Source organism: Diorhabda sublineata, chromosome 1 (genome assembly GCF_026230105.1).
Source record: "Diorhabda sublineata isolate icDioSubl1.1 chromosome 1, icDioSubl1.1, whole genome shotgun sequence".
In the NCBI taxonomy this organism is placed as follows: Eukaryota; Metazoa; Arthropoda; class Insecta; order Coleoptera; family Chrysomelidae; genus Diorhabda; species Diorhabda sublineata.
The window spans coordinates 2,051,461-2,076,113 of NC_079474.1; the positions used below are offsets into that span (position 1 = coordinate 2,051,461).

At 30.4% G+C, this 24,653-nt stretch overlaps 1 protein-coding gene across 3 annotated transcripts in view; it reads right to left on the reverse strand.

Annotated features, from left to right (window-relative positions):
• Window positions 1–24,653, reverse strand: part of LOC130450184 (amyloid beta A4 precursor protein-binding family B member 1-interacting protein-like) — a 111,352-nt gene that overhangs the window by 7,124 nt on the left and 79,575 nt on the right. For all 3 annotated transcript variants that reach the window (XM_056788544.1, XM_056788462.1, XM_056788629.1), the window contains 6 exons: window positions 12,678–13,127; window positions 10,319–10,553; window positions 6,408–6,861; window positions 6,079–6,324; window positions 3,834–4,003; window positions 2,644–3,761 (listed from right to left, as the gene is read on the reverse strand). In XM_056788544.1, coding sequence (XP_056644522.1) covers window positions 2,644–3,761; window positions 3,834–4,003; window positions 6,079–6,324; window positions 6,408–6,861; window positions 10,319–10,553; window positions 12,678–13,127 — 2,673 coding nt within the window. The remainder of the gene's footprint in view (window positions 1–2,643; window positions 3,762–3,833; window positions 4,004–6,078; window positions 6,325–6,407; window positions 6,862–10,318; window positions 10,554–12,677; window positions 13,128–24,653) is intronic.

Below are 24,653 nucleotides of genomic sequence, written 5' to 3' on the forward strand. Positions count from 1 at the left end.
GTTGACAAAGATGGATTTCATTTTACATATCTGTCAAATAAGAAGTCAGTATGCCAAAAGTAGCTGTTCTTTTGTCGTGAATGTCAAAGAAAAATTGAGCAAAGAAGAAAAAGTGTTGAAAATGGCTATTTTCCATAGTTCTTCTTAAAGGAGAAATCGTTAAAAAATAAAAGTGTCAGAGAAGACTATTTTTACGTACCTAACAAAAAAGAAGTGGAAAAAAATGAAAAAGGAAGTTTTTGCTTTGACATATGTGTCAACAAAGAAGTTTCGAAGTATCAAAAATGGCTGATTTTTGTATATTTATGTCAAAGGAGTCGAGAAACGAGGGAAAATGTCCAAATAACTGTTTTCATCACATAACTACTAAATAGTTGTTTTTTTTTTATGTATATATATATATACATATATATATATATATATATATATATATATATATATATATATATATATATATATATATATATATATATGCTAGAATAAAATCGAAAAAGACAGAAAAATGTCAACACGACTACCAAAGAAGTCGAAGAAGAAGAATAAATGTCAAAATAGCTAGTTTTTACAAATATCTACCAAAGAAGGTGTTGAAAAAGAAAGAAGAAAAGTGTCAAAATGATTTTTCTGTCACATACCTACGAAGAAATGTCAAAAATTATTGTTTTTGACAAATACCTACCAAAAAGAAGGAAAAATACCAAAAATGAAGTATACACCAATCATAGAAGAAGTGTAAGATTAAGAAGTGTTGAAAATGGCCGTCTTAGTATATACCAGCCAAATAAAAAATATAATAGAAGAAAAAGTGATGAAAATGGCTGTTTTTCTACATATTTACCAAAAAAAGAAGTTGAAATACGATCAAAAAATGTCAAAATGAACTTTTTTGATATTAACGTAATAAATAAGATGTTGAGAAGAACATTAACTTCTATTTTTCCATACACCATTCATAGGAAAAGCAAAAAAAAGAAGAAAAAGAGTCCGAAATGGTTATTTTTGTATATTTTTATCAAAAATGGAGAAAAAAAAGGCAAAAAACATCTATTTTAGTATATATCAATAAAAGAAGAAGGAAAAAACCTAAAATGGCGGCTTTGGTGAATTTTTAACTTAAAAAGAAGTCGAAAACAAACAAAAAGTGACAAAATGACAGTTTTTGTCATAAACTTAATAAAAAAGAAGTCAAATAAGAAGATAAAATAACAAAAACGTCTATTTCATCATATATCATTGATAGAAGAAATGAAAAGAAAAGAAAACGTGCCAAAAATGGCCGTTTTTGTAGATATATACCAAAAAAGATGTCGAAAACAAACAAAAAACGTGAAATACACTTTTTTAAGCGGTTTTTACCAAAGAAGAAGTCGAGAAAGAAAATAAAATACCAAAATCGATCATTTTCTACGCACCTGTCAAACAAATCCTCCCCCAAAAAAAGAATTATCAATTATCAAGAAGAAAAAGTAACAGAACTATCTATTATAGTACGTACCAACCAAAGAAGAAGAGAAAGAAGAAGAAAAAAGCCAAAATTGGTTATTTTTATAGATATTTACCAAAAAAGAAGTCGAAAACTAGGAAATATGTCAAAATGGCTATTTCTCTACATAATTACAAAAAAAGATAATAAAAAATCGAAGAAATATCCGTTATAGTTTGTACTGGTCAAAGAAAAAGATTGAGAAAGAAGAAATAATGTTAAAAAGGGCTGTTTCGGCACATTTGCCAAAAAAAAGTCAAATTAGAATAAAGTGTCATGAATGTCTAAACCAATTAAAGAAGATGTTAAAAAAGAAGACAAAGTGACAGAACCATCTATATCAGTATATACCAAACAAAAAAGAAGAGAAAAAGAAAAGAATCTGACAAAAATTGCTGTTTTCGTAGATATTTACCAAAAAAGAAGTCGAGAAAAAAGAAGTGGTAGTGAAAATGCCTATTTTATCATATACTTACAAAAAAATGTGAAAAAAGAAGAAATAGTGTCAAATAAGAAGTGAAAAAAGAAGAAAATTGCTAGAAATGTCCATATCAATATATAGCAGCCAAACAAGGAGTCAAAGAGAAGAAAAAGAATCGAAAATGGCAGTTTCTGTACATATTTACCAAATAAGATGTCGCGAAAGAGAAAGATGGCCAAAAAAGATCCAAAAATGGCTATTATAGTCCATTACAGTTTGTACAAGTCAGATTAAGGGATAAAAAAGAAGAAACAGTGTTAAAAATGGCTGTTTCTGAACGTATTAACCAAATAAGAATTCGAGAAAAAAAGACAAGTGCAAAAATGGTTATTTCTGCACATATTTACAAAAAGAGAAAGTCAAAAAAGAAGATAAACTGAAAAAAATATTATTATAATACACATATTGACTTAAGAAGAAGAAAGGAAAAAAAAAGAAAAAATGCCAAAGATGGCTATTTGTGTAGATATTTACCAAATAATCAAAAAGGAAGAAAAAATGTCGAAAATGACTGATTATATACATAACTTTCAAAAATAGTACTGCAAGACACGGAAAAAAATGTCAATCTGTCTACCCGTCAAAGAAACCTCATAAGAAAATCCCCCTCCCCACAAAAAAAGAAAACATTACCAAAAATGGCAACGCCCTTTACCGTCGAGTACACCAATCAACATACCTGCCATTTTTTTCTCATAACCCTTTGCAAATCCTTCAAAAATTCCACCGGCGGTTCGACCAACTTTTTCGGACTAGTCAATTTGGTGGTTTCCGCCCTTTTAGGCGGCGGCGGTTTTTTCGGTAAAGGCGGCACTTCCTGCGGCGTCAAATTAAAACTAATCTTTTTGCCAGTCTTCTTAGGACTAGGGGGCTCCTGGAAATTCACCTTTCTCTGTATACCGGGCGAATTCCGGTAGGTGTTGCCGGAAGACGAACCCGAACTGTTACTCGACGCTATACTATTACAAGAAATCTGTCTCGGTAAAGAAGTAGAAGAAGACTGTCTAATGGAAGACCGAAGACCCGCGGTACCGTACAACATCTCCTGACCGTTGACGCATCTATGCGCCGCCATATTGAAATTAACCGGCGGATTTCCTTGAATAGGCGTACTACAACCGCTTCCGGCGTTCGATTGCGGAGGACTACAAACCGGTGTATTCAGTCTCGAATGGGTTGGCGTTAAATCCGGCGACAAGGCTCCGCCGATCCTTTTCCTTATAGCGGTATCCTCTCCGGGCGGCGGCGGTAACGACATAAGCGACAATTGGCTACCGGTTAATTCGGCGCCGGTAATCGGCGGTAAATCGATCGGATTCGGAGGCGGCGGAAGACTATCGAGAGAGAGATTCGAATTGTATACTTCGGGAGGCGGCGCCGGTAGGGAATAATTATTTATTATTATATCGTCGTGGTTTTCGGGGGGCGGCGGCGGTAACGACGTTATGGAATCCGTCATAACGGTCGATAAGTAACCGTTTCCGGTAGTATAATCCGGTAAAGTGCCGCACAGAGGCGTCGTATTACCGCTTCTGTTTCCCGTAGATTCGACGGATCCTCTGGATTTGTAGGAATGTTGCCTTTTTAGGGTACCGCTGTTGGAGGAATCGTCCGATTGGTTGGATTTCCTTCGGTTGTGACCTCGCGTTAGAGTACCGGAATTTGTGTAGATTATGGGACTGGAGGGTAATGGGGTTCCGTCGGTTTCGTCCCTAGTTTCGCCGACTTCTTTCAATTGTCGAGTGATATTGGTTAACGGTAAACTGGGTTTCATCGATGGTTTTCTTTTTATGGTACCTGAAATGAATGAAAACATTTTTTATATTTAAATTTTTTTCAATTTTTCAATAGTTTTAGGTGTGTATTTACCCATGGGAAATTCGGAATCGAAAGCGTTTTCGCAACTGGACGGGGCGCTGTCCGACATACAACCGCTGGAACTGGAGCTACTGGCTCTGCTGTGTCTTCCCGAGCTCATATCGGTAGATGTGGAATATGTTTCGCTTTGGGTTCCATAACCGGCTTCGCTACTTTGATATCTATAATATATACAACGAAAAATTAGTACATAACAAAAAAGAAAATGAAAAGAAAATAGAATCGTCGAAAGAATGGAAGAGAAATCCTATTTAAATGGAAAAAACCAAAAGGGGTATGTTAAAATGGAGGTAGATGAAATTAAAGTCTGAAGGAAAACGGGTATTGGAGAAGTAATAGAATGGGAATCCTTTAAAAGCGATAGAATAAGATAAATGAAGATAAAACAAAAGAAAGAGAGTATCGAAACAGGAATGAAAAAGAAATCGTTTGTAAATGAAAGATCTAAAAGAGATAGGATGAGAAAAAGGTGTCAAAATGACATTTTTTTGTACATAATTACCAAAAATGAAGTCGAATAAGAAGGAAAGGTACCGAAATGACTGTATTTTGGACATATTTACCAAAAGAGAAGTCAAAGAAGGAGAAAAATGTCAAATTGACAGTTTTTGTACACAATTAGAAAATGCACCAAAGAAGGAGTCAATAACGAACATTATAAATATCAAATTGACTATTTTTTGTACAAAAAAGAAATTGAAAGAGAAGAAAAAGTTCAAAAACGGTAGGATAAGAAGAGAAAGTGTCGAATTGACTATTTTTTGTATACAGAAGATGTCGATAAAAGATAAAGTGTCAAACATGCTCGAAGAAATCAAAGAAATGTCAAATTGACAGTTTTTTGGACAGAACAGAAGTTGGGGAAGAAAAAAATTTTAGGATTGACTGTTTTCTTACACAACTATCATACAAATCCAGCAAAAAAAGTCGATAACGTGAAACAAATGTCAAAAATGACAGTTTTTCATACATATACACCGAAAACAATGTCGATAAAGTGCAACAAATGTCAAAAATGACAGTTTTTGTACATACCCACCCAAAACAAAGTGGACAAAGCACAAGAAATGTCAAAAATGACAGTTTTTGATATATATACATCGAAAACAATGTCGATAAAGTGCAACAAATGTCAAAAATGACAGTTTTTTATATATATACACCCAAAACAATGTCGATAAAGTGCAACAAATGTCAAAAATGACAGTTATCGTAGATATCCATCAAAAACAAAAGCGACAAATCACAACATATGTCAAAAATGGCAGTTTTTGTACATACCCACCCAAAACAATGTCGATAAAGTACAACAAATGTCAAAAATGACAGTTTTTTGGACAGAACAGAAGTTGGGGAAGAAAAAAATTTTAGGATTGACTGTTTTCTTACACAACTATCATACAAATCCAGCAAAAAAAGTCGATAACGTGAAACAAATGTCAAAAATGACAGTTTTTCATACATATACACCGAAAACAATGTCGATAAAGTGCAACAAATGTCAAAAATGACAGTTTTTTGGACAGAACAGAAGTTGGGGAAGAAAAAAATTTTAGGATTGACTGTTTTCTTACACAACTATCATACAAATCCAGCAAAAAAAGTCGATAACGAGAAACAAATGTCAAAAATGACAGTTTTTCATACATATACACCCAAAACAATGTCGAAAAAGTACAAGAAATGTCCAAAATGACAGTTATCGTAGATATCCATCAAAAACAAAAGCAAAAAATCACAACAAATGTCAAAAATGACAGTTTTTGGTACATAATCATCAAAAACAAAGTCAAAGGATACAAAATCTCGTAAATATTAAAAAAGGGGAAACGATTATTTACTAATTCGAGGATGGTATAAAGAGAAATGACTAAAAAATTAATTGTTAATGAAATAATGAAATGAAAATTTTGAAAAAAAAAATCAAAAAATTGGTCAAATATTGTTTCCATAAAACAATAATGCACACAACTCGATATTTTTAACGCCTTAAATAAAGTTCCAACATTTTTTTCTAAGCCCGTACGCCAACAAATTTTCCAAAACATTTCTAGAACGTACCAGAACATTCCGGAACATTCTAAGCACGCATATAAACATTTATTCAATCGCCGTATCGCGAAAATACAAGAAAAATCACCATTTCAACTTCAAAAAGTGGAAAAACCGACACTAGTAAACATTTAAGAAAAAAAAAAAAAAACGAAATATTATACGGGGGTTAAACGACACTTACCCTTGCGTAGGTGTGGTAACATTAGACGGAAACGATTGAACGGCGATGGAACTGACAGAACAACTCCTGGCGTTGGCCAAAATGTCCAAATCCTCTTGGGCCAGCTCGTCGACGAGACTCCTGTAATTATCCATCAATTGTTTACCGAATTTCGCTATCCTCATACCGACCATCCACCTTTCCAACGTGTTCTGGTCCTCGGCGCACAAATATTTTATGTACTTCGTCGATTTCGGTTCTTGTAATCTGAATTAAAAAAAAAAAAATTATGAATAAATTTATCTCCTTTGACCCCAAAGTTCGAATTCCGCTGATAATTCCGCGTTTACCTCGGATGTTTAACGGCGAAACAAAAATCCGTCGGAGCCTTGTACTTTTTCTTCCATCCCAAGCCGTAATAGATGTGGTTGTTGTCGAATGTGGCCAGGCAGACCAGATCCTTGGCCGATTTCGCTTTATCCTTCGGGTAATAATACAATCCCGAAGCCCGGAGAACGAAATGGTGTTTTTTCCATCCTTTCTTCGAATCCGCCTTCAAATAGAGAGGTCCTTCCACTTCGGGCGGATTGTTCGAGGAGAAGTATTCCTCCAATAACATATTTCTGAAATGTTCGTCGTAGTCCTGATCTTCCTTTTTGTCGGTAGACGACAAGAGGAATCTTTCCGGTTGGGAAAACAATTTGATCTTATCTTCTCTTTCTACGAAGTAGATTTTGTTTTTGGAATCGCGTGTCCAAAGTAGGAGATTGTCCACTAGGAGTTCGTGGTCTTCGTAGAATCTCTCTGGAATGTGAATGGATGAAATATAAGAAAAGAAACGGAATAGAAAATAAGTTATCGAGATAAAATGGAAAATAAATGAAAAAAACTAGTAGAGAAAATCGATGGGAAGAATGTAAAAGTTGAAGACAGGAGGAAAAGAAAGCAACGAATTTACGGAGACAAAAAGAACTAAAAAAGAAAAGAAATAATAGAGAAATAGATAATAAAAGAGACTAAAAATAAGAAAAAAGCTGTGTGGTAGTAAGTGGAGATAAAGTTAAAAAACATGATTTAACAATAACGGAAACGTAAGAAAACATAATTCAAAGAAAAGGAGACGTAAGAAAATGATTAGAATGAAAGTAATAGAAGAATAAATAAAGACGAAGACGACGAAAAACTAAAAGATATAACTTTGGAAAAAAGATTTAGGAAAGAATGAAATTATTAAAAGAATAATTGATAAAAAACACAAATGAAAAAGGAAAATAGCCAAAATGAATTGAAGAGAATGAGAATAAAAGACAACAAAAGAGAAGCAAGCGTTAAATTAATGGATACAACATTGGAAGACACGATTTGAAGAGTCAATGAGGCTAAAAAGAGAAAAAGGTTGAAAAAAGATTATTTCTAAAAGAATAGACGATAAAAGACATAAAAAAGAAGAAAAGAACGAGGAATAAATGCATAAAGAACGAAAAGACATTTCTAGATTGACAAACGGAATAAAGAAACACGTAAAAAGGGAAGGAATCGAAAGATTAAATAAAAGAGAAGTCAAGGAAGAAGAAAAAATGTCAAATTGACTGTTTTTGTAGACAATTAAAAAAGAAGAAATACAATCGAAAATAGGCATTTCAAAGTGCATATCTGGAACTGGTGTACAAAACACAAGAAATGTCAAAAATGACAGTTTTTGATACATATACAGCCAAAACAATGTCGATAAAGAACAAGAAATGTAAAAAATGACAGTTTTTGATATATATACACCAAAAACAATGTCGATAGAGAACAAGAAATGTCAAAAATGACAGTTTTTGATATATATACACCCAAAACAATGTCGATAAAGAACAAGAAATGTCAAAAATGACAGTTTTTGATATATATACACCCAAAACAATGTCGATAAAGAACAAGAAATGTCAAAAATGACAGTTTTTGATATATATACACCCAAAACAATGTCGATAAAGAACAAGAAATGTCAAAAATGACAGTTTTTGATATATATACACCCAAAATAATGTCGATAAAGAACAAGAAATGTCAAAAATGACAGTTTTTGATATATATACACCCAAAACAATGTCGATAAAGAACAAGAAATGTCAAAAATGACAGTTTTTGATACATATACAGCCAAAACAATGTCGATAAAGTACAACAAATGTCAAAAATGACAGTTTTTGATATATATACACCCAAAACAATGTCGATAAAGAACAAGAAATGTCAAAAATGACAGTTTTCGTACATATCCATCAAAAACAAAAGCGAAAAAACACAACAAATGTCAAAAATGACAGTTTTTGATATATATACAGCCAAAACAAAGTGGACAAAGCACAAGAAATGTCAAAAATGACAGTCAAGGAAGAAGAAAAAATGTCAAATTGACTGTTTTTATAGGCAATTAAAAAAGAAGAAATACAATCGAAAATCGGCAATTCAGAGTGCATTTCTGGAACTGCTATTGGGAGTTTTAAGGTAAATTCGGTCAAAAATGGAACTGCTAAGTCTAATTTTGGCAGAAAATTGGCTTTACCGAGTTAAATTTGGTCAGAAATGATGTTTTTCGAGGTTAATTTTATCAAAAATTGGAAGTACTAAGCTTATATCAGTCAAAAATAGGCGTTTCTAAGTTTAATTGGTCAAAAATTGTTTATTCTGAAGTAAATTGTATCAAAAATTGGAAGTACTAAGGTTAATTTATTCAAAAATTGGCTTTTCTAATTTTAATTGGTCAAAAATTGATTGTTCTGAGGCCAATTTGTTGAAAAATTGAATTCGATAAGTTAAATTCGGCCAAAAAAAATTTACTAGTGCAAAATGGTCTTTCTCAAAAGTTAGTCTTATCGAAAATCGGATATTTAGTCAAAAATTGTATTTTGAATTAGTCCAAAACCAAAATAATCAAAAATTGGACTTCTAGAATTTTAATTCGTTCTGAAATGGAATTTTTTTAGGTCCGATTTATCCAAAATTGACTGATATGTTTTTCATTATATCCAATTTGATCTAGACATTTCTAGATTGACAAATGGAACAAAGACATAAAAAAGAAGGAAAAAGAAAGAAAAAAGAGAAGGAATCAGAATACTAAATAGAGTGAAACTAGTGTAAGCTGAAAAAATGATAAAATATGTAAATGGCTCGAGAAAAACTCAAGTAAAGAACGCAAAACGTAAAAAAAGTTTAGAACAGAATGAAAAAAGGAAAAAAGTGGAAATAAATAAAGTTTTTCTAAAAGAATACATGATAAAACACAGACAAAAAGGAAAAGAACGTGGAATAAATGAATTTAAGTTTAGAAAACGTAACTAAAAGTGGAACTGAAACAAAAAAACATGCGAAAAGAGAAAATAAAATGAAGATAAGGAAAAAATAATGGACGAATAAAAGACAAAAAAAGTGAAATTAATAAATAAAACATCAAAAAAGACGATTAAACTTATTACTAGTGCTAAAACATAAGTTAAAAGAGAAGAAGATTGAAAAAAGAGTAAACGAAACAAAAAAAAACAAATAAAAAGGAAAATAATCGAAAGACTAAAAATAGTGGAAGCTGAAAAACAAAATAAAAACAGTAAATGACGTTTGAGCTAAAGCTAAAGTAAAAAAACAAAAAACGTAGAATTGTATAAAATTGATAAAACAGTACAAGACAAAAGACACAAAAGAATAAAAAACGTATGGAAAAAATCAATAAAATGTAGAAAAACTCGAGGAGGGTCGATAGAGAATGAATTTAGTGGAAAAATAAAAGATATAAAGAGAAATATGCGATGAAAATGGTTGAAAAGATGAAAAAAGTGATTAAAAAGAAAAATTGATCAAAAAACATGAACAAAAACGGGAAAGAGTGTGGAATAATGGATATAAAATTGAGGAAAATACCAGAATCGAAAGATAATAAAGATAGAAAAAAGAAAGCAGACATAAATAGAGAGAATCGGTGATAAAAATAGATATAACGTCGAAAAACGTGATAAATAAGAATAAAATAAAATAAAAATTGGAAAAACGTGAGTGGAAACGGAAAAAATCGAAAAGAAATGACAAAAACAGTAACCAAAACCAAAAAAAAAAAAAAAGAATAAAAAACATAAGAAAAAGAAAAAGTATGTTAAAAATAAATATAAAGTGTTTAATAACATGATTAAAGATATAAATGAGACAAAAAACTTTTCAAAAACATTATAAACAAAAAAATTTTGATTAATTATCCGGAATAAATATTAATTTCACTCACCCATATATAAATCGGGTAAATGTTCGACTATAGCCCATTTGGGTTCCATCTGCACGTGATTTTTGTCGGCCAACAATCTCGTTACGTACGAACACACCATTTTTTCATCGACCAATAACGATTTAGCCGAACCGTCTACGGTGAACACTTTCAAAAATAATTTCTGTATATTGGCTTCCTTGATCTTCTCCATGGCCATTTTGATTTTTTCCGCTTTAAGTCTCGAAGCGTCGTCCTGTTTGAAACAACATTAAAATCAACCGTTGCGTAAATTTAATTGGTCCAAAATTGGTCTTTTTCTGAGTTTAATATAATCGAAAATTGGACGTTCTTGATCAAAATTGGCTTTTCGAATTTCAATTCGAGTTCGATTCGTTAGAAAAAGGATCCTATGAATTTAATTTGGTCAAATATTGGTTTCTTTGAGTTTTATTCGTCAAAAAATTGGCCTTTTTGAGTTTAGTTGGGTCCAAATGGACTTTTTAGTTGAAAGTTCAAAATGGAATTCGGTCAAAAATAAATTTTCTGGATTTGTTTCGGTTATATATTCATTTTGGCATTAGTCAGTTTAACTGGGACAAAATTATTTTTTCCTAAGTTCAAAATAATGAAAAATTGGCCATTCTCGATCAAAATTGGATTGTAGAACTTCAGTTCGTTCTGAAACAACTTTTCTGGTTTCAATTTGCCTAAAATATGCGTTTAATTTCGTCCAATTTTGTCTTTTTCGTGTTTAATAACAATTGGATGTTATAAACTCAAATTGGACAAAAATTGGCAAAAATTTATTCGATTCGACCGACATGGGCTTTTCTACTTTTAATTTGATTCAATTTCGTTTTTTATGAGTTTAATTTAATAACAATTGGATGTTATAAAGTTAAATAGGTCAAAAATTGGCTTCTGGAAACTTGAATCATTCTAAAATTGGCTTTTCAAAGTTCGATGTGTCTTTTCTGATTTTGATTGATCTGAAATTGTCCAATTTGTTGAAAAATTGAATTCGATAAGTTGAATTCGGCCAAAAGTCCAAAATGGTCCTTCTCAAAAGTTAGTTTGATCGAAAATCGGATATTTGGTCAAAAATTGGATTTTCTAGTTTGAATTTGTTCAAAATGATCTTATTTTTGTCCAATTTGGTCCTTTATGAGTTTCATTTAATGAAATGGACAATATAAGTTCAAATTGTTAGAAAATTGGCTACCGAAAATTTATTACATTCGAAAATCGGCATTTCTGGAACTCCTATTGGGAGTTTTAAGGTAAATTCGGTCAAAAATGGAACTGCTAAGTCTAATTTTGTCAGAAAATTTGCTTTCCCGAATTAAATTGGGTCGGAAATGATCATTTTCGAGGTTAATTTTATCAAAAATTGGAAGTACTTGGGTATATTCGGTCAAAAATAGGCGTTTCTAAGTTTAATTGGTCAAAAATTGTTTATTCTGAAGTAAATTGTATCAAAAATTGGCTTTTCTAAGTTTAAATGGTCAAAAATTGATTGTTCTGAGGCCAATTTGTTGAAAAATTGAATTCGATAAGTTAAATTCGGCCAAAAAAAATTTACTAGTGCAAAATGGTCTTTCTCAAAAGTTAGTCTTATCGAAAATCGGATATTTAGTCAAAAATTGTATTTTGAATTAGTCCAAAACCAATATAATCAAAAATTGGACTTCTAGAATTTTAATTCGTTTTGAAATCGAATTTTTTAGGTCCAATTTGATCTTTTATGAGTTTCATTTGAAAATTGGTCGAAAATTGACTTCCGAAAATTTAATTCATTCTAAAATTGGAATTTCAGAGTGCATTTTGTCCAAAATTGGTTATTCTGGAACTTCTATTATAGTTTTAAGGTAAATGCGGTCAAAAATGGAACTGCTAAGCCTCATTCGTCAGAAATGATGTTTTTCAATGTTAATTTTATCAAAAATTGGAACTAGTTAGGTATATTCGGTCAAAAATCGACGTTTCTACGTTTAATTGGTCTAAAATGGTCTATTCTGAAGTAAATTGTTCAAAAATTGGCTTAATTAGTCTAAAATTGATTGTTTTGAAGCCAATTTTTTGGAAAATTGAATACGTAAAGATTAATTGGGCCAAAAAAAAAGTTTCATGTGGTTTATTAGTCCAAAATGATCTTTCCAGGTTAATTCGTAAAAAATCGGATTTTACGAGTTTAATTTCAACAAAAATTCATTTAAACTGCCGAAAATTGAGTGTTACGAGTCAATCATTGACATTTTTCGATCGTAAATCGGCTCTTCCGCGATCAATTAGCACAAAAATGGAACTTTCCATAATAAATTCGTTCAAAAATTCGTATTTTCGATTTCAGTGAAAAAATATATGAAAAAAATTAAACCTGTTGTACGTTTTGCAGTCTCAGAGTTTGAGGTTTGGCTCCGCTGCCGCCGCTGCTCGCCGACGATTCGCTGGACAACATGGAAACCGTATCGCTAAAAGCCGAATCGTTATCGGGCGATTCCGTACGTCCCGAATCGCTTTTCATAAGCAGATTATCGTCGTTATCAATTTTCATTCTCGAAGCTTCCGATAACGATCTGTTGTGCGTTCGATTTTCGATTTGAGTCTGAGAATCCGAAATCGCCGATTGTATTTTATCTCTGGCTTGTCCGATTTCTCTATCGCAAACGGTTTCCAAAGCGCAGAGTTCCCCCAGGATGGCGTCGAGGTCGACGTCTTGGGAATCTTCGAGGTTAGCCATGGAAAATCTGTAGCTGTCTATCCTTGGAGCGGTTATATCGGAATTTAGTGGACGCAAGTGAGATGCGGAATTGGTGGGATCTAAACCCTGTAATAACAAACACAATTATTAGACAATTTATTGAAATTCTGATTAGAAATCTTTTCGTACGACCCACGTATTGCTCTCACGTGACTGATCATCGTCTATTTTCGAAAGCAGAGAAAGTGGAACGAATTTTTGAAAATTATCGTTATTGGTATAGTAACCGAATCTTATTGTATATAGGGTGAGTCATAAAAGAGTGTATATACAAAGGGAGATCGAAAAGTAATGATTCAAACGCAGAAATTTCTTATACATTCGTTTATTTAGTTTTACCAATTAAAAAGTGAAAAAATAAAATGTTTCAACGTTTCCAAAATATAAAGAGAACCGAATTAATGTTTGATTTCGTTGTAAATTGGCTTTGTCGAAAGAAAATTGGTTTCTACGGCTTTAATTTGTTTTTTGGAGTTTAATTTATAATTTATGAACAAAATTGGATTTTTTACTGTAAAAATGGAATGTTCCAAGTATCATTTGATGAAATGAAGTTTCAGTCGTCAAAAAAATTGGCCTTACTGAGTTCTTGATCAAAATTCGCTTATAGAAATTCAATTCGGTATGAAATACACTTAATCAAGTCAAAATGGTCTTTTTTGAGGTTAATTTTATCAACGATTGATATTTCCGAGTCGATTCGGTAAAAAATCGGCTTTTTTCAATTTTAATTACGTCCAAAATTGGTGTTTTACTGAGTTTAATATATTTAGAAATTGGACGCGTTTTTGATCTTTCTCAAAAGTTAGTTCGATCCAAAATCGGATATTTGGTCAAAAATCGGATTTTCTAGTTTGAATTAGTTTAAAATAATCTTTTCTGAGTTCAATCCAATTAAAAATCGGACGTCCTTGAACAAAATTGGCTTCTAGAAATTTAGTTTGTTCTGAAATCGAATTTTCCAGGTTCAATTTGTCCAATTTGGTCCTTTATGAGTTTCATTTAATAAAATGGACAATATAAGTTTAAATTGTTAGAAAATTGGCTTCCGAAAATTTATTACATTCGAAAATCGGCATTTCAGGAACTGATATTTGGAGTTTTAAGGTAAATTCGGTCAAAATTGGAACTGCTAAGTCTAATTTTGGCAGAAAATTGGCTTTCCCGAGTTAAATTGGGTCAGAAATGTTCATTTTCGAGGTTAATTTTATCGAAAATTGGAAGTACTAAGCTTATTTCTGTCAAAAATCGGCGTTTCTAAGTTTAATTGGTCAAAAATTGATTGTTCTGAGGCCAATTTGTTGAAATATTGAATTCGATAAGTTAAATTCGGCCAAAAAAAATTTGCTAGTGCAAAATGGTCTTTTTCAAAAGTTGGTTTGATCGAAAATCGGATATTTGGTCAAAAATCGGATTTTCTAGTTTGAATTAGTTTAAAATAATCTTTTCTGAGTTCAATCTAATTAAAAATCGGACGTCCTTGAACAAAATTGGCTTCTAGAAATTTAGTTTGTTCTGAAATCGAATTTTCCAGTTTCAATTTGTCCAATTCGGTCTTTTATGAGATTCATTTAATGAAATGGACAATATAAGTTTAAATTGTCAGAAAATTGGCTTCCGAAAATTTATTACATTCGAAAATCGGTCAAAATTGGAACTGCTTAGTCTAATTTTGTCAGAAAATTGGACATACAAAAACACAGTCGTTCACCCAACTTATCACTCGCCTATATTAATGCAAACGGCGTAGATAGCGACATCTATCGGACATTTTTTTAAATTTTCGGAAAAATAGTTTTATTCGCTTATAATCGAATCTTCGGATTTATTTTTTTATTTCGATCGTTACATTTTCAAAATTTAGATCGGTCTGAAATTGTAAATTTGCACATTAGATGGCGGAATGTTAATATCGAAAGTCATTAACTTAAAAATTGTTAACTGATATTTTTTGATTATTTTAAACTCAAAATGGGCCAATTAAATTAAGAAAAACACAATTTTTTACTGAATTATGCTCAGAAGTTTCAATTGTTGATCAAATTGACTAATATATGACCGAATTAAACTCAGAAGACAAAACGAACTCGGAAAAGTAGATTCTAGACCGAATTATGACCAAGAACGTCCAATTTATGATATATTAAACTCAGATCAATTTTGGATCAATTAAAAATTAAAGTAAGGCCAATTTTTTTGGCGACTACAACTTAAAAAAACTAATATTTGGTAAAATCTAAGCCAGAACATCTTTTTTGGACAAATTGAACCGGGAAAAGTCTATTTCATACCGAATTGAATTTCTATAAGCCAATTTTGATCAAGGACGTCCAATTTTTGATTATATTAAACCAATTTTGGACCAATTGAACTTAAAAAAGCCAATTATTAATCGAATCAGATTGGAATTTTCAATTATTGATAAAATTAACCTCAAAAAAGACCATTTTGAAACAATTTAACTCGGTTATACCAATTTTCTGACGACCAAAACAAATAAATAACCAAATAAAACTCAGAAAAAAGTTTCTTTGGACAAATGAAACTCAGAAAAGTGGATTTCAGAACGAAGACAATTTTGACCAAGAACGTCCAATTTTGGACCTATTAAGCTTTAAAAAGCCAATTATGTACCGAATCGGATTGGAACGTTAAATCGTTGATAAAATTAACCTCAAAAAAGACCATTTAGACCCAATTTAACTCGAGAAGGCCAATTTTCTGCCAAAATTAGACTTTGCAGTTCCAATTTTGACCGAATTTACCTTAAAACTCCAAATATCAGTTCCAGAAATGCCGATTTTCGAATGTAATAAATTTTCGGAAGCCAATTTTCTAACAATTTAAACTTATATTGTCCATTTCATTAAATGAATCTCATAAAAGACCGAATTGGACAAATTGAACCTGGAAAATTCGATTTCAGAACAAACTAAATTTCTAGAAGCCAATTTTGTTCAAGGACGTCCGATTTTTAATTAGATTGAACTCAGAAAAGATTATTTTGGACTAATTCAAACTAGAAAATCCGATTTTTGACCAAATATCCGATTTTGGATCGAACTAACTTTTGAGAAAGACCAAAAACGCGTCCAATTTCTAAATATATTAAACTCAGTAAAACACCAATTTTGGACGTAATTAAAATTGAAAAAAGCCGATTTTTTACCGAATCGACTCGGAAATATCAATCGTTGATAAAATTAACCTCAAAAAAGACCATTTTGACTTGATTAAGTGTATTTCAAACCGAATTGAATTTCTATAAGCGAATTTTGATCAAGAACTCAGTAAGGCCAATTTTTTTGACGACTGAAACTTCATTTCATCAAATGGTACTTGGAACATTCCATTTTTACGGTAAAAAATCCAATTTTGTTCATAAATTATAAATTAAACTCCAAAAAATAAATTAAAAGCGTAGAAACCAATTTTCTTTCGACAAAGCCAATTTACAACGAAATCAAACATTAATTCGGTTCTCTTTATATTTTGGAAACGTTGAAACATTTTATTTTTTCACTTTTTAATTGGTAAAACTAAATAAACGAATGTATAAGAAATTTCTGCGTTTGAATCATTACTTTTCGATCTCCCTTTGTATATACACTCTTTTATGACTCACCCTATATACAATAAGATTCAAAAATCCAATTTTGTTCATAAATTATCAATTAAACTCCAAAAAAACAAATTAAAGGCGTAGAAATCAATTTTCTTTCGACAAAGCCAATTTACAACGAAATCAAATATCTATCCGATTTCAATGAAATTTTACAAATTCTACATTCAAAATATTAATTGATAATTGACAAGTATACGAGGGTCGAAAGAAATATGAGGGAGTCAAATCGAATGAACCGATAAATCGTAACGAAGAAAAACATTTTTATTTAAATCACCCTGTATATCTGAAAAGAACGATATTTTATTGTTCATTCACGCTTTTTAATGTATCACACTGTATTTAATATTCGAAATAATAAATCGAGTAGTAGGAAACGACACGTTCATATTTTTTCGGTTCGGTTGCGACTTTCAGGCGACGTCTAATGAAAAAAATCAACAATTCATTATCTTCCTCGGTTCAACATCTTTTTAGTTCAATGTACTTTGTATTGTCATTTACATGAACGTGTTCACTTATTAATGTAAACGTTGTAAACGACGATTATCCCAAAAGTACCTGACCTGACATATAGATGGCGTGGAAAAGTACACAGCGTTTGATGACGCGCCAGTTAGCAGTTTATGCAACGTTGTAGTACTTTTAATTATATTTTTTTTTTAGGTTAGTTTTGGAAATGTTCCATCGACAGTAATCAAAGAAAATTGGAGCGAAATTTGATATGCTAGGTTTAATTAAATGTCGAATAGTTTTTGGAAATTTAATTGAGTCGAAAATGAACAAAATTAAGACATTTCAAATTAAAATATATAAAAAAACGATTTTAATTCAGCAAGAATTGGATTCGATCGGTTTCTGGGTTTAATTTGTTACAAAACTTGAATTTTATAAGCTGAAATAGGTCGAAAATTGGATTCTGGATATATAATTCATTTCTTACTTTGATTTTTCAAGTTCAATTTGTCCGAAATTCGCTGTTCTGAGTTTAATTTGATGAAATATTCGATTCTAACGGATCAAATTGGTCAAAAATAGGCGTCTGTAAACTTAAGTCGTTAATAAATTGACTTTTCATACATCGATTTTTCTAAAAGTGTAATTTGGCCCAAAAGGGAATTAAATTTGAGAAAATTGGAGGTTATAAGGTTATCCTGAACAAAAATTGAATTTTGGAAATTAAGATGTTCTAAAATCGATTTTACATAGGCCAATTTGTCCAAAAAGGACTTTTCTTTGTTTAAATTGTTAAAAAATTGGATATTATAAAATCAAATTGGTCAAAAATTGGCATCTGGAAATTCAAGTCGTTCTAAAATGGATTTTTCATAGGCAATTTGTCCAGAATCGGATTTTTCTTCGTTTAATTTGGTCATTTTCGAGTTTAATTTGATAAAAAATTGGATATTATAAAGTCAAATTTGTCAAAAATTGGCTTCTGGAAATTCAAGTCGTTCTAAAATGGATTTTTCATAGGCAATTTGTCCAGAATCGGATTTTTCTTCGTTTAATTTGGTCATTTTCGAGATTTATTTGATAAAAAATTGGATATTATAAACTCAAATTGGTCAAAAATTGGCTTCTGGAAATTCAAGTCGTTCTAAAATGGATTTTTCATAGGCAATTTGTCCAGAATCGGATTTTTCTTCGTTTAATTTGGTCATTTTCGAGTTTAATTTGATAAAAAATTGGATATTATAAACTCAAATTTGTCAAAAATTGGCTTCTGGAAATTCAAGTCGTTCTAAAATGGATTTTTCATAGGCAATTTGTCCAGAATCGGATTTTTCTTCGTTTAATTTGGTCATTTTCGAGTTTAATTTGATAAAAAATTGGATATTATAAACTCAAATTTGTCAAAAATTGGCTTCTGGAAATTCAAGTCGTTCTAAAATGGATTTTTCATAGGCAATTTGTCCAGAATCGGATTTTTCTTCGTTTAATTTGGTCATTTTCGAGATTTATTTGATAAAAAATTGGATATTATAAACTCAAATTTGTCAAAAATTGGCTTCTGGAAATTCAAGTCGTTCTAAAATGGATTTTTCATAGGCAATTTGTCCAGAATCGGATTTTTCTTCGTTTAATTTGGTCATTTTCGAGTTTAATTTGATAAAAAATTGGATATTATAAACTCAAATTTGTCAAAAATTGGCTTCTGGAAATTCAAGTCGTTCTAAAATGGATTTTTCATAGGCAATTTGTCCAGAATCGGATTTTTCTTCGTTTAATTTGGTCATTTTCGAGATTTATTTGATAAAAAATTGGATATTATAAACTCAAATTTGTCAAAAATTGGCTTCTGGAAATTCAAGTCGTTCTAAAATGGATTTTTCATAGGCAATTTGTCCAGAATCGGATTTTTCTTCGTTTAATTTGGTCATTTTCGAGTTTAATTTGATAAAAAATTGGATATTATAAACTCAAATTTGTCAAAAATTGGCTTCTGGAAATTCAAGTCGTTCTAAAATGGATTTTTCATAGGCAATTTGTCCAGAATCGGATTTTTCTTCGTTTAATTTGGTCATTTTCGAGATTTATTTGATAAAAAATTGGATATTATAAACTCAAATTGGTCAAAAATTGGCTTCTGGAAATTCAAGTCGTTCTAAAATGGATTTTTCATAGGCAATTTGTCCAGAATCGGATTTTTCTTCGTTTAATTTGGTCTTTTTCGAGTTTAATTTGATAAAAAATTGGATTTTATAAACTCAAATTGGTCAAAAATTGGCTTCTGGAAATTCAAGTCGTTCTAAAATGGATTTTTCATAGGCAATTTGTCCAGAATCGGATTTTTCTTCGTTTAATTTGGTCATTTTCGAGTTTAATTTGATAAAAAATTGGATATTATAAACTCAAATTTGTCAAAAATTGGCTTCTGGAAATTCAAGTCGTTCTAAAATGGATTTTTCATAGGCAATTTGTCCAGAATCGGATTTTTCTTCGTTTAATTTGGTCATTTTCGAGATTTATTTGATAAAAAATTGGATATTATAAACTCAAATTGGTCAAAAATTGGCTTCTGGAAATTCAAGTCGTTCTAAAATGGATTTTTCATAGGCAATTTGTCCAGAATCGGATTTTTCTTCGTTTAATTTGGTCTTTTCCGAGTTTTATTTGATAAAAAATTGGATTTTATAAACTCAAATTGGTCAAAAATTGGCTTCTGAAAATAAAGTTGTTCTAAAATCGATTTTTCATGGGCAATTTGTCCAAAATAGACTTTTCTGGGTTTAATTTGGTATAATTTGGTCTTTTTCGAGTTTAATTTGATAAAAAATTGGATATTATAAACTCAAATTGGTCAAAAATTGGGTTCTGGAAATTCAAGTCGTTCTAAAATCGATTTTTCATACGCAATTTGTCCAAAATAGACTTTTCTGGGTTTAATTTGGTATAATTTGGTCTTTTTCGAGTTTAATTTGATAAAAAATTGGATATTATAAAATCAAATTGGTCAAAAATTGGCTTCTGCAAATTCAAGTCGTTCTAAAATCGATTTTTCATACGCAATTTGTCCAAAACGGACTTTTCAGGGTTTAATTTGGTATAATTTGGTCTTTTCCGAGTTTAATTTGATAAAAAAATGGATATTATAAACTCAAATTTGTCAAAAATTGGCTTCTGGAAATTCAAGTCGTTCTAAAATGGATTTTTCATAGGCAATTTGTCCAGAATCGGATTTTACTTCGTTTAATTTGTTCTTTTCAGAGTTTAATTTGATAAAAAATTGGATATTATAAACTCAAATCGGTCAAAAATTGGCTTCTGGAAATTCAAGTCGTTTTAAAATGGATTTTTCATAGGCAATTTGTCCAGAATCGGATTTTTCTTCGTTTAATTTGGTCTTTTTCGAGTTTAATTTGATAAAAAATTGGATATTATAAACTCAAATTTGTCAAAAATTGGCTTTTGGAAATTCAAGTCGTTATAAAATGGATTTTTCATAGGCAATTTGTCCAGAATCGGATTTTACTTCGTTTAATTTGTTCTTTTCAGAGTTTAATTTGATAAAAAATTGGATATTATAAACTCAAATCGGTCAAAAATTGGCTTCTGGAAATTCAAGTCGTTTTAAAATGGATTTTTCATAGGCAATTTGTCCAGAATCGGATTTTTCTTCGTTTAATTTGGTCTTTTTCGAGTTTAATTTGATAAAAAATTGGATATTATAAACTCAAATTTGTCAAAAATTGGCTTTTGGAAATTCAAGTCGTTATAAAATGGATTTTTCATAGGCAATTTGTCCAGAATCGGATTTTTCTTCGTTTAATTTGGTCATTTTCGAGTTTAATTTGATAAAAAATTGGATTTTATAAACTCAAATTTGTCAAAAATTGGCTTCTGGAAATTCAAGTCGTTCTAAAATGGATTTTTCATAGGCAATTTGTCCAGAATCGGATTTTTCTTCGTTTAATTTGGTCTTTTTCGAGTTTTATTTGATAAAAAATTGGATTTTATAAACTCAAATTGGTCAAAAATTGGCTTCTGGAAATTCAAGTCGTTCTAAAATGGATTTTTCATAGGCAATTTGTCCAGAATCGGATTTTTCTTCGTTTAATTTGGTCTTTTTCGAGTTTAATTTGATAAAAAATTGGATTTTATAAACTCAAATTGGTCAAAAATTGGCTTCTGGAAATTCAAGTCGTTCTAAAATGGATTTTTCATAGGCAATTTGTCCAGAATCGGATTTTTCTTCGTTTAATTTGGTCTTTTCCGAGTTTTATTTGATAAAAAATTGGATTTTATAAACTCAAATTGGTCAAAAATTGGCTTCTGGAAATTCAAGTCGTTCTAAAATGGATTTTTCATAGGCAATTTGTCCAAAATTGGATTTTTCTTCGTTTAATTTGGTCTTTTTCGAGTTTAATTTGATAAAAAATTGGATTTTATAAACTCAAATTGGTCAAAAATTGGCTTCTGGAAATTCAAGTCGTTCTAAAATGGATTTTTCATAGGCAATTTGTCCAGAATCGGATTTTTCTTCGTTTAATTTGGTCTTTTCCGAGTTTTATTTGATAAAAAATTGGATTTTATAAACTCAAATTGGTCAAAAATTGGCTTCTGGAAATTCAAGTCGTTCTAAAATGGATTTTTCATAGGCAATTTGTCCAGAATCGGATTTTTCTTCGTTTAATTTGGTCTTTTTCGAGTTTAATTTGATAAAAAATTGGATTTTATAAACTCAAATTGGTCAAAAATTGGCTTCTGGAAATTCAAGTCGTTCTAAAATGGATTTTTCATAGGCAATTTGTCCAGAATCGGATTTTTCTTCGTTTAATTTGGTCATTTTCGAGTTTAATTTGATAAAAAATTGGATATTATAAACTCAAATTTGTCAAAAATTGGCTTCTGGAAATTCAAGTCGTTCTAAAATGGATTTTTCATAGGCAATTTGTCCAGAATCGGATTTTTCTTCGTTTAATTTGGTCTTTTCCGAGTTTTATTTGATAAAAAATTGGATTTTATAAACTCAAATTGGTCAAAAATTGGCTTCTGGAAATTCAAGTCGTTCTAAAATGGATTTTTCATAGGCAATTTGTCCAGAATCGGATTTTTCTTCGTTTAATTTGGTCATTTTCGAGTTTAATTTGATAAAAAATTGGATATTATAAACTCAAATTTGTCAAAAATTGGCTTCTGGAAATTCAAGTCGTTCTAAAATGGATTTTTCATAGGCAATTTGTCCAGAATCGGATTTTTCTTCGTTTAATTTGGTCTTTTCCGAGTTTTATTTGATAAAAAATTGGATTTTATAAACTCAAATTGGTCAAAAATTGGCTTCTGGAAATTCAAGTCGTTCTAAAATGGATTTTTCATAGGCAATTTGTCCAGAATCGGATTTTTCTTCGTTTAATTTGGTCTTTTTCGAGTTTAATTTGATAAAAAATTGGATTTTATAAACTCAAATTGGTCAAAAATTGGCTTCTGGAAATTCAAGTCGTTCTAAAATGGATTTTTCATAGGCAATTTGTCCAGAATCGGATTTTTCTTCGTTTAATTTGGTCATTTTCGAGTTTAATTTGATAAAAAATTGGATATTATAAACTCAAATTTGTCAAAAATTGGCTTCTGGAAATTCAAGTCGTTCTAAAATGGATTTTTCATAGGCAATTTGTCCAGAATCGGATTTTTCTTCGTTTAATTTGGTCATTTTCGAGATTTATTTGATAAAAAATTGGATATTATAAACTCAAATTGGTCAAAAATTGGCTTCTGGAAATTCAAGTCGTTCTAAAATGGATTTTTCATAGGCAATTTGTCCAGAATCGGATTTTTCTTCGTTTAATTTGGTCTTTTCCGAGTTTTATTTGATAAAAAATTGGATTTTATAAACTCAAATTGGTCAAAAATTGGCTTCTGAAAATAAAGTTGTTCTAAAATCGATTTTTCATGGGCAATTTGTCCAAAATAGACTTTTCTGGGTTTAATTTGGTATAATTTGGTCTTTTTCGAGTTTAATTTGATAAAAAATTGGATATTATAAACTCAAATTGGTCAAAAATTGGGTTCTGGAAATTCAAGTCGTTCTAAAATCGATTTTTCATACGCAATTTGTCCAAAATAGACTTTTCTGGGTTTAATTTGGTATAATTTGGTCTTTTTCGAGTTTAATTTGATAAAAAATTGGATATTATAAAATCAAATTGGTCAAAAATTGGCTTCTGCAAATTCAAGTCGTTCTAAAATCGATTTTTCATACGCAATTTGTCCAAAACGGACTTTTCAGGGTTTAATTTGGTATAATTTGGTCTTTTCCGAGTTTAATTTGATAAAAAAATGGATATTATAAACTCAAATTTGTCAAAAATTGGCTTCTGGAAATTCAAGTCGTTCTAAAATGGATTTTTCATAGGCAATTTGTCCAGAATCGGATTTTACTTCGTTTAATTTGTTCTTTTCAGAGTTTAATTTGATAAAAAATTGGATATTATAAACTCAAATCGGTCAAAAATTGGCTTCTGGAAATTCAAGTCGTTTTAAAATGGATTTTTCATAGGCAATTTGTCCAGAATCGGATTTTTCTTCGTTTAATTTGGTCTTTTTCGAGTTTAATTTGATAAAAAATTGGATATTATAAACTCAAATTTGTCAAAAATTGGCTTTTGGAAATTCAAGTCGTTATAAAATGGATTTTTCATAGGCAATTTGTCCAGAATCGGATTTTACTTCGTTTAATTTGTTCTTTTCAGAGTTTAATTTGATAAAAAATTGGATATTATAAACTCAAATCGGTCAAAAATTGGCTTCTGGAAATTCAAGTCGTTTTAAAATGGATTTTTCATAGGCAATTTGTCCAGAATCGGATTTTTCTTCGTTTAATTTGGTCTTTTTCGAGTTTAATTTGATAAAAAATTGGATATTATAAACTCAAATTTGTCAAAAATTGGCTTTTGGAAATTCAAGTCGTTATAAAATGGATTTTTCATAGGCAATTTGTCCAGAATCGGATTTTTCTTCGTTTAATTTGGTCATTTTCGAGTTTAATTTGATAAAAAATTGGATTTTATAAACTCAAATTTGTCAAAAATTGGCTTCTGGAAATTCAAGTCGTTCTAAAATGGATTTTTCATAGGCAATTTGTCCAGAATCGGATTTTTCTTCGTTTAATTTGGTCTTTTTCGAGTTTTATTTGATAAAAAATTGGATTTTATAAACTCAAATTGGTCAAAAATTGGCTTCTGGAAATTCAAGTCGTTCTAAAATGGATTTTTCATAGGCAATTTGTCCAGAATCGGATTTTTCTTCGTTTAATTTGGTCTTTTTCGAGTTTAATTTGATAAAAAATTGGATTTTATAAACTCAAATTGGTCAAAAATTGGCTTCTGGAAATTCAAGTCGTTCTAAAATGGATTTTTCATAGGCAATTTGTCCAGAATCGGATTTTTCTTCGTTTAATTTGGTCTTTTCCGAGTTTTATTTGATAAAAAATTGGATTTTATAAACTCAAATTGGTCAAAAATTGG